The 11,095-nt window shown below is 35.6% G+C and overlaps 1 protein-coding gene across 1 annotated transcript; it reads left to right on the forward strand.

Moving 5' to 3' along the window:
- Positions 1-1,554: 1,554 nt before the first annotated feature.
- LOC142517733 (mitogen-activated protein kinase 20-like) lies at positions 1,555-8,151 on the forward strand. Its single transcript, XM_075620134.1, has 10 exons — positions 1,555-2,058; positions 3,551-3,959; positions 4,294-4,421; positions 4,517-4,576; positions 5,086-5,235; positions 5,344-5,499; positions 6,020-6,231; positions 6,307-6,408; positions 7,228-7,370; positions 7,466-8,151. Exons 1-10 carry the CDS (start codon positions 2,035-2,037, stop codon positions 7,927-7,929), a joined length of 1,848 nt encoding a protein of 615 aa, XP_075476249.1. The 5' UTR covers positions 1,555-2,034; the 3' UTR covers positions 7,930-8,151.
- Positions 8,152-11,095: the final 2,944 nt, after the last annotated feature.

The raw sequence follows: 11,095 nt of genomic DNA on the forward strand, positions 1-11,095 counted from the left end.
AAAGTTGTGCTTGGTGTTGTTGAACAAATATGCGTCAGGAACCTCAGTCGAGACTGTGTTGTTATACTTTGAGTAGCAGTATGTAAAACCCGTGTACAAGACACGACAACATTTTGTTTTTAAAAAATATGACAATTTTTTTTTTACCTTACAGTAGTAGCATGATGTGTCATATAAAAAAAAGAAGACTCAGATCTATGGTACATAGACTGAAAACTTTGTGTAATCTTATGTCCTTCGATAGATTCGATAAATATAACATCGCCACGTACTAAAATAAAAAATAAAAATAAAAGTAAATAAAAAATGACAACAATGATAAAATCAGAAGTTAAACTAAATCGAATAAAAATCTAAACAAAATAGATTAAATCAAGTCATTATAACTACATCGAGAGCATGTCAGATTAAATGAAAGAAATGATTAATACCTATCAACAATTCCCAATAACCGCACTTGCTCTTATTATATTATATTTTAACGTAGCGTGTGCCACTTTCTTCGTTGATAAATGAAAGAGACAACTTATCTACCTTTCGTGATAGGTAAACCTTATTTTCCATAGTTTATTCGATATAATATTAAATTCTGACAACGAATAACTCTCCCACATAAGGGCCGTTTCCTTATTCTAATAATAATTAACAAATGTTGTCCTCTTATATAACCAAACGAAGTCGGCAACTTTGTCGTGTCACTATTTTTGATTTAATCTCCTTAATTGCCCTCCCCCCATCCTAAAGTAGATTAATCAAATTGAGTTACGTCTGGCCTACTTGTTTGGCATATCATTTTCCTCGTGTTTTAACAGGTTAAATTCAAAAACTTTACTTTTAATAACATTCTTTATTGTACATTATCATGCCAATCTACAAGTTTGTCAAAATATGAAAGTAATTGTTTGGTGGGAAACAGGCTTCGCACCCAACCGTGCAACTCACAATTTAAACGATATCTTTGAAAAAAGAGCTTACAATCCCTTTGAATTTTTTTATTCAAAACCTTAGACGGATATGCACAAGTTAACTGGACCATATATACACTTCTACATTTTCATTTTCAAAAGCAAAAAATGTAACCAATACTCAAATTGTTGACCAAATTTGTATTTTTCTAAAATAAAACTTTAGATACATATAACGTATGAGCACAATATGTTGAAACTCAACTCAAATTCTCCCAACACAGAAAGTTAATTTAAATATTACAAATCATTTTACAATTCTGATGTTTTTTTTTAAAAAAATTTCAATAATATTAATTTTAAATCAATTTTATGATTATTAATTATGTTTACGGACAAGAAGAAGGAAAACACGATCGATACAAATACACTTATTAATTAATATATATTGTAGAAACGAATATTTGTGGCTTATAAAAATTTATAACTGATATTAATAATGCAATTCAAATAATTTAATCTATATATTTTTTGATTGTCATGGTTCAATAAAACAATTATTAAAAATAAACATTATACGTTGTCAAAATAAAGTAAGATTATACACACAAAATATATATAGCTTCGCCATTGCCAGAGATACGTAGCGTAGACCTTTTGGCAAAGCATCGTTTTATGTGCGTGCGCACGCACGCGCGCACAAAAAAAAAAAAAACACAAACCGATCCGCTGTATTTACCAGGCAAAACCCCGTCGCCCCACCTCTCTCACTGGACTATGTGTCGGTGACAGATCTCGACAACGCCCCACACCCCCACCAGCTGGAACGATACCTTCAGATCCACACATTCCCACACTCTCGTTTACTTGCATTTAATATTTGCAGAAGAGGGTGATTTTTCGTCGAGGAACTTGGTGGGGGGTTTTGATGTTCTGTGATTATTGCTGAGGAAGGAGGAAAATAGATGAGGTGCATGAAGGATCGGTTTCTCTTCGATTTCAATAGTAATTCGAATTGGACGGAAAATGTGGTCGAATTTGTTTTCATGAAAATTGAAGATATTCTGGATTTTTTTTGGGGTTGAGGGTTGCTGCGGAAATTATTTGAGGGTCTTGAATTTCCTCGACAATGCAGGCGGATCACCGGAAGAAAGTGAGCTATTTGCTTGAGATTTTTTAATCGATTCTTAGATAAATCGAGTGAAAGAAATACTATTGATTTTTAATTTCCGTGTTCTATATATGTATTTTCTGAAAACGAGGTGCTCTAGTGTTCGCGATTTGACTGTGCTTGTTTATCTGATTTCCTTTTGATGATATGATCATTTTTACCTGTTACTGCGCAGTTATGAATTGGGCTGCTCTTGGCGTGATTTTAGAAAGTCAAATAGGTGTGTGGGACAGTGTGTTGCATTTTGTAGGCTAATTGTACTATTGGTCAATTGAGATTGTGGGATTTGGTTAATGATTGGTGAAATACATGAGTAAGATTTCGTTTAATTGAGATTTTCTTATTTCACGCGGATGTCCTGCATATGAAAGTTCAAAGAAATGAATGCTTTTGACCGTCTCACAATTTTTCACTTCCTTTCATTTTCTTGTTCATTATGGCTTAATTATGTGAAGTACTTTTTCGCTTCATTTTATCGGCGTTTAATTCTGTTGCAAAATGGGGAAATCATCTTTCATCTGCCTTTTTCCGTTGAATTAATCTTTGGATCCTTAGTTATTGTATTCGCTCTCTTTTGATTCATTTCCCCTGGTTATAATGTATAGTTTAGGTTAATGAGATGATGCAGATTAAATGTTTGCACTTGTATAATGTCATTAATTCTGAGTTTCAATTAATTGTGAGTTTTGGGTTAAATTGAATTTGACTTTTAGGTATCCTGTCTAGCAGTTCCTGTTTAAAGATTTGTTTACTGTGGATTATTGGGGGCGTTTGTTTTGCCTTCATGGTGACTTTGATCTTCAAAAATGAGGAAAACGTTTTTGCGCTAAATAATTTATACAATGAATATCAATACATTTAATGTTTTTGATTTAAAGGAGACTAAAATATGCATTTGGTTTCCTTAGGCTGCGCTTGGATTAATGAATTTGATTTGGAGGAAAAGATTTGATTTGATAAAGTATTTGATTAATAGAGTTTCAAATGACACCTTTACCGAGTGTGGTAACGGTTGAAATTGTTTAACTTGATAAATTGTGGATTTGAAATTCCTTGAATTTTGCCCATCCAAACCAATCCAAGGCACAACCTTAGAGTACTCTTCTCTTTTTTAATCAAAATTGGTGGTTATGTTGTTGGAATTTCATCAAGCCAGTTTGAATTTTTTCCATCTTTCGGGGACTTGGGGGGTGTGAGTGGAATTTTATTCTTCAAATAAAAAAGTGCTCCATTAATCAAGTTTTTTGCATCCTCTTTATGCAACTTTTTAAATAATTTTATTGTCAGTTGACAATTCTCAGGCATGTGCTTCGGTGGCACTCTGTTCTCCTACTCTAGGAAAATAGTATGTAATTGACATGTTTAATGCATACATGTCAAATTGTATTATCTTACATCTCTTTCAGCATTCAACATGTACTGAAATTATATGCTATATTCGGAGGACTAAAGTTTCTTCGTGCGCGGTGAACAGAATTCAACAGAAATGGACTTCTTTTCAGAATATGGTGATGCAAGCAGGTATAAAATTCAGGAAGTCGTTGGAAAAGGAAGTTATGGTGTTGTTTGCTCAGCAACTGACACCCATACTGGTGAAAAGGTGGCAATAAAGAAAATACATGACATTTTTGAGCACATTTCTGATGCTGCTCGAATTCTCCGAGAAATCAAGCTTCTCAGGCTTCTGAGACACCCAGACATTGTTGAAATCAAACATATCATGCTTCCACCTTCTAGAAGAGAATTCAAAGATATCTATGTTGTTTTTGAGCTGATGGAATCTGATCTACACCAAGTCATTAAGGCCAACGATGATTTGACTAGAGAACATTATCAGTTTTTCCTGTACCAATTGCTTCGTGCCCTTAAATACATTCACACAGGTGACCCCCGTTGCTACGTTTCTTCGGCTATGTTGTGTTTTGTTTCTTTTGCTCAGCTGTTGAAGACAAAAAAAACTAATAACAATAATAACATTGGCCTTGCTGTCACATCTGACCGCTGGATTTTTGTGTAATCATGAATTTCTTTGATGATTAGAGTCATTGTTTGTAATATGCATTCAGCTAATGCCTTAAATTTGACAATTGTCAACAGGGATGGTTTATGTTGTGTTAAGAATGTTCTCAGCCTCATTTAAGGATTGGCGATTTAAGCTAGTTAATTGTTCGTTATGAGTTTGGGAAAATATCTGATGTTTAAAGTCTTTGGATGCAGCTAATGTTTATCATCGTGATTTAAAGCCAAAGAATATTCTTGCAAATGCAAACTGTAAACTCAAAATATGTGATTTTGGATTGGCTAGAGTTGCTTTCAATGACACGCCTACAATGATATTTTGGACGGTATGCCAATATAAAAAATATGTACCTTAATAATTCTGTACTCACTACAACTGTTTGCCTGGTTCTTAGAGTTCTAAGTTATGTCATAAATACAGGATTACGTAGCTACAAGATGGTACAGGGCTCCAGAATTGTGTGGTTCATTTTTCTCAAAGGTATATTTGTGCATATTCCTGGTTTTTTCATTGTGATTGAAGTATATGGAAGTTGTCGTCATTGACTGTTAAGTTGTAAAAAAGCTGTGCTTTACCCCATGATCCCATTCCAGATCAATACGCAAGTTTTTCTTTTACTCCTAATTTTTAATTCAAATTACAAATCATTTTCCATGCTTATGCAAATCATTTCTATAGCATATAGGAAACATGTTGATTTCCTTGAAAGGGCTTTAGATTGAATTTACGTGGATATACTGAGGTTGAAACATGTTTATTTCATGTGAGTTGCATGGCTACTGTTTCCCTTGTATTCCAATACTCATCCTATATCCCTTATTTGTTGTCAGCTGTGATGATTGCCTTGTGTTTTAGTAGTCATAATAGTCCCCTATTTAAACTTTCGTCGGAAATTATAGGTATTTTCCTTGTTGATGTTTTATAGCATCAAAGTACGCACTTACTCAGTAACAAGGCTTGATATATCTTGGTTTTTGGTTGCTTCTCAGTATACAGCAGCAATTGATATATGGAGTATTGGCTGCATTTTTGCTGAAGTTTTGACTGGGAAGCCACTTTTTCCTGGAAAAAATGTTGTTCACCAGCTGGATTTGATAACTGATCTTCTAGGCACACCTACAAGGGATACCATTTCTCGAGTAAGTATAAGTTAAACCCTTCTGTATGAATCTTGGTTCCTGGTATTTGAAATTGTATGGGCAATCTTACCTACTTGTGATATTTGGATTCTTGTATTTTTTTTGAAGGTGCGAAATGAAAAGGCAAGAAAATATCTCACAAGCATGAGAAAGAAGCAACCTGTTCCATTTGCTCAGAAATTTCCAAATGCTGATCCTTCTGCCCTTCGACTTTTGGAGAGGCTGCTCGCTTTTGATCCTAAGGACCGTCCGACTGCTGAAGAGGTTTCAAATGGCCCTGTTTTTTCTAAAACTAGTTTTCCTGGAGTCCTTTAAATTTAGGGCCCGGCCCTGTTTGGGAACTTTAAAATCATAAGTATTCATACATCTTTTACACCACCGTGGTTAATCGTAAGTCTACATACATCTTTTGAACACCAGATCAACCCTGCTTCTTATCTGAAACTATTTAGAAAATCTAATATTTTAGAGTTTGGAAATAAATAACATGTAAGACTACAAAATTTCATAAATTACTATAATTTTCCAAAACTCATTCAAATCAAACCGAAATAATTATTTTTGAAGCTGATTGCAACATGATAAAGTCTCTCGTTCTTCCAAATCTGGATTTAGATGATATGCTGATCTTTTAGAAGACATATTCAACACAGTCTATCCTAAATTGGCTGTCTTTCCCTTGTGTGCATTACATACGTCAGGATTTGATCTTTGACTTTGTGTTCTCTTTTGAAACTGGCTATATTTGTGGTCATTTGTTATTTTAGTTTCTCTGCATTTTCAGGCATTATGCGATCCTTACTTTCGGGGATTGTCCAAAGTCGAGAGAGAACCATCCTGTCAACCAATTTCAAAGATGGAATTTGAATTTGAAAGGCGAAGGGTCACAAAGGAGCATGTTCGTGAGTTAATATTTCGGGAGATACTAGAGTACCATCCTCAGTTGCTGAAGGACTGCATCAATGGTATTGAGAGAACTAATTTCCTCTATCCAAGGTGGTAACTCTTTCTTTATTATGTCTGTCCTCTTCATCATCAATGTTGCCGACTGAAAAATATGCCTCTTGGCAGTGCTGTTGATCAATTTAAAAAACAATTTGCTGCTTTAGAAGAAAATGGTGGTAAAAGTGAACCGGTGATTCCTCACGACAGAAAGCATGTTTCTCTTCCTAGGTATATGCAGAACTTAACCTGTTTTATTGTTGTGGATTTGTATTTTAAAATCACTTTATGCTATGATGTTCTGCTTGTTAGCTACCTTTACAAGGCTAGTAAAATTAACATTTCGCCGACTTCTATTAAAAATTGTTTTAAACAGGGTAGCATGTAGTATTGGATGTTTATTGGTGTTGATTCTTGAAAATACATGAACTGATATCTATAATATTAATAAAGCGAAACTCCCTGATAATTATTATTTTTTGGTGAAACTTTTTTCTTAATTCCAAAATTGTGTTTCATGTATTTAGCTTGGTACTTTTTTGTTCTTGAACTTGACCCTTTTTTTAAAAAAATCATCGATCATTTTTGTCGGTCTTTTCCTCGTAATGTCATCATTTAATTTTTTTTGCGTTATAATTTATATTTTATGTGTCGAATTGTTATTTATTTGTATTCTTATTTAGTATACCAGTGCATACTTAAAATTTTCATATTTCATTAAAAAAAATCGTCTTACTAAATCTCATGTCATATTTCATTTTGTAAAATATTATAACTAAATCCAAATTTTCGAAACAAAATATGTACAGTATTTTCGTGTATTACATTACACACCATTACATTATACACAGCGTGTGTGCCTAGTCGCAGGTGCAGATTTTGTAAGAGCGATGTATCCTGTTGAAACCATCTCATTTCATTCTTCCTATTTTAGTTGCACGACCCAATTGTGTCCTTTTCGTATTGCAATATCTTTCTGTTATCATGTCTGATCTCTCACGTGCCAGACCTGTTGTGCTGTCATGCATAAAACAATATTTGATTATGCAGGTCGACCATTGTACCCAGTACAGTGCTTCCTAAGGAGCTGGCAACTATTGCAAATGCCAAAGATCCGCAGAATGCTGAAGAATCTTGTGGGTTTCGTAACAGTTTATCAAGAAACTTACAACCACCACAGAGGATCGTACTAGGTAATTTTACATCTTAAAATGTCTGTCCTTCCCCATTGTTTTGTTCCATTATTCAGTGAATTAATCTGTTCACCGCTCAATCTTTCTGTGCTCAGCAAAACCAGGGAATGTCCGTGGTCCAGTTGTTCTGTATGAGAATGGAAATGTTGTCAAAGATGCATACGATCCTAGAAATCTTGTAGGAAATGCAGCCCTTTCAGCCCAATCATCTCCCTCGACTTATTATTACCAAAGAAGTTCGCCTGGAAAACCAGTAAGGCTTGTGGCTGAGACTCAGAGAGACTTGTCTTCACTTTCTAAACAGATACAAAACTGTGGCATGGCTGCTAAATTAGCTCCTGATATAGCTATCAACATAGATTCCGCCAATCCATATCATACTTCACAAGCTGGAGTGCCCAAGGTTGACAACAATCATGTTCCCGACAGTGTCAGTATTGACACAAATCTACTGCAAGCAAAAGCTCACTACGGTGGACTCGGCATCGCTGCAGCTACAAATGCAACTGCCCATAGAAAAACTGGCGGTGTTCAATACGGCATGGCAAGTATGTATTAGAGAAAGGTTTGAAGTTGAGTGAATGGTGAAAACTTGAATGGATGGTGGATTTGGACCTATACTCCTTTGTTGGGAGGCTTGAATACATTGTAATCATTGGTGGTGTACAGAAGGGGAAACATAGTTTCTTGTGAGAGCCGATACGTCTCTTTTAGTTGTGGCTGGGGTCTTGTGAAAATTTTACTCTGAATAATAAAGATGGCAACAAGTTTGCCGTTGCAAGTTCTGTTGCTCATCTATTGGAAAAGGTAGAATAATTAGTTTTAGGTGATCAAATAAATTTTTTTCATATAAAGAAGGCACATTATATTTTTAAGGTGCAGCCAATATAATTTTCTCGTTGGGAGTAATTTAGTTCAATATATCATGAGGTTATTATATTATCTTAGGAAAATTAAATTCAAAGAGCCACTAATGGAACACAGTTTATGCATTCTAACAAAGCAAGTTCGTAATTAGGCCCCGGCCCCAATTATGTCGTCATAGAGTTAGTTAATTAAGTTGGTGAAAACGATGTATATTTTATGCAAGAAAAGATGTCATTGACATCAAATCAAGCCAGTCTCTTAACTTTCTTCTGCCATCTCAAGCTACGTGCATGTGAACGCATTCAATTAGAGAATTTATTAAATCAATCACATATACTTCCTATAATCAAAATTAGATTTTGTCTTTTATTAATGGCAACTGATCCAAGAAATCCCGAATCACGAATGCACAGAAAATTAAGAAGCAGGCAAAAGAATGACAGCAAATGCCGTCTGTGGCGGTAACAAAATGGGGGTAGACTATGCTAGGTGGTGTAATGTGAATCCTAAATGCCCTGCAGTGTCACATAATTACTAAATTCACCCTAAAATTTCCTCTACAACCGGACTCCTGTCCCCTTCTTGGAAACACCATTACTTGTCTTTGATATACATATATTATACAAATTAAATGCATACATATGGACCTCTCTTTGAATTAATTAATTATCTATAATTTTATGTGAAACCCGAATATTTTATAAGATTGTTTTATTATCACGTGTGGCTTGTGGGAATAGGCTGAGGTGTGGGGCTCTAAAAGTCCATAAGGGGAGCACATGGGGGAGGGAAGGTGTAGGGTTCGAGAATTTCATGTGATAACATGTGCTTTTAACCTTTTCAAGCTGCCACCCTATGTATTATCTATCCCCTTCGTCCCCGGCCATGACTTTCTTCTCCTTATAATCTATAACATTTCTTGATTTTCAATGTGAATGATTAGTTATAAGCCACCATAATAATTATTTTAACCAAATTCTGATACATGCATGTCAATTTATGCGCAAAAATATTATTATCCACCATAAACGGACGTATTTAGAAACCATGGTAGGACCAGCTTCGTTGTCATTGACATTTCTTCTGCAAATAATTTAAGGCCATCCCCCTCCATTTCCTCGTATCGTCATCCTTAATCTCTCTCCCTCTTTCTTTAATGAAGAATTTCAACACAACTATTTGCTCCTCAGAACCCGAAACCATATCGGAAAAAGTACCGAGGATGGCACCGCCCGAAGAATCCGTTTCCACCTCTGTATCCGTCGGTGTGCTGTCGCCAGAGAGGCTCGTGAGGAGCAGAAGGAGAAGAACCCGTATGAGGAAGATGATTTCGAGGGCCGAAGAAGAATCCACGGAAAAAGATGAGTTATTTGAGAAGAAGATTGTGGCGTTGAAGAAAATAGTGCCCGGAGGTGAAACCCTAGCTGTGGAGAATCTGTTTGAAGAGACTGCTGATTATATACTTTCATTGCAGTACAAAGTGGAAGCTTTGAGGTTTCTTGTCGCCATTGTTGAAAGCTCCGAAAATAACAAACGGAAGCTTGGTGGTTGATACACACACCACTGTTTTACGTGCTTTTTCTTCAAGTCATTACATTATTTGTCTTTTTTTTTTTTTTTTTTTTTTTTTTGTAACATCGTGTAGATCTTGATTTATGGTTTTAAAAAAAAATCGTTTGTTTTATTCCATTTCCTTCAGCTAAATTAAGGCTGGCTATGGTACATTCGTTGGTGCTCATGAAAAAAATTCGAGAGATTAAAGGTAAATGATGGGATTTATATCAAAATAAAAGAAAACAACCGATGAAAAAAGTCAATCTGATACCCCTTGAAATTGGTACTCCCTAGGTGATCCAAGGTCACGGTCCTAACACTATCAGGAGTCCCAGCCCACTATGAAGAGTCCAAGTCCACGATCCCCAACACTATCAGGAGTTTCAGCCCATGATCTCTAACACTATTGGGGTCCAAGCTCACAAAGGGGCTTAGAAATCTGAGCCCATCAAAGGGTCGGGAGTTCTAAGTCCCTACGCAACTAAAAGATGTGAAGATATTCTCATGGATAGATGAGAGCCTCGATAAATCCGAGATTCGGGTAAATCTAGTCACGATAAAGCGAGAGTCCTAGCCGTCGTCAGGATAGAATCATAGTGTTTAGAGTCTCCTACCTGGGATAGGACTCTATCTCAGCATAACTCCCACTCCTGCAAGGTAACTATACCTCTTTCTATAAATATCAGGTATGTGCTACGGTTTTACATATTTACACTTTCCTGCTCACTTAACACGAGCATATTTCACACTTAAGTTTGATATCCGGACTGACTTAAGCATCGAAGGGGTCATGCTGAGAAACTCTCCAATGTCCTCTAACCCTATTTTGGTCTGTGCAGAACTCAGAAGCCCGACCCGACTTGTTCAACTGTGAAGATTTGAAGATCCGCTCTCCAGACCGAATCCGAAGTAAAATTTTGGTATCATCACAATCGTTTTTTCACTTTATTGCATTTTTTAACGCTTGGCGGAATGAGTCTATTAATGCTCACACACACATACAAACCGTCACGCGACAAGAAAATTGTAATTAGCTATGTTAACTAATTACAATAGATATCAGACGATTAGTAGATATTACACGGTTAATTGATCAACACAACAAATTATCACTAAATCATGTTCGGTGAACGGCAAATGCCTCGGAACATTTATTGGCTTTTTTGTTATTTCCTCCATGACTTCCTTAATTTGTATGGAAGCAATTAGGGGATTTCTCTTATTGGTTTATAAATCTTGTAATTCTGGATCTTTAACATATATAATAATATTACAAGTTTTACACTAAAAAAACATAGTTGCTG

This window comes from Primulina tabacum, chromosome 11, assembly GCF_025594145.1.
Source record: "Primulina tabacum isolate GXHZ01 chromosome 11, ASM2559414v2, whole genome shotgun sequence".
NCBI classification, from domain to species: domain Eukaryota; kingdom Viridiplantae; phylum Streptophyta; class Magnoliopsida; order Lamiales; family Gesneriaceae; genus Primulina; species Primulina tabacum.

What these genes read in the sequence shown, in the direction of transcription:
- LOC142517733 (XM_075620134.1), top strand. Translation starts at nt 2,035, where the DNA reads ATGCAGGCGGATCACCGGAAGAAA. An exon ending in ACTAATTTCCTCTATCCAAG is followed by an intron (nt 6,232 to 6,306) that starts GTGGTAACTCTT and finishes GCCTCTTGGCAG; the next exon opens with TGCTGTTGATCAATTTAAAA. An exon ending in AAGCATGTTTCTCTTCCTAG is followed by an intron (nt 6,409 to 7,227) that starts GTATATGCAGAA and finishes TTGATTATGCAG; the next exon opens with GTCGACCATTGTACCCAGTA.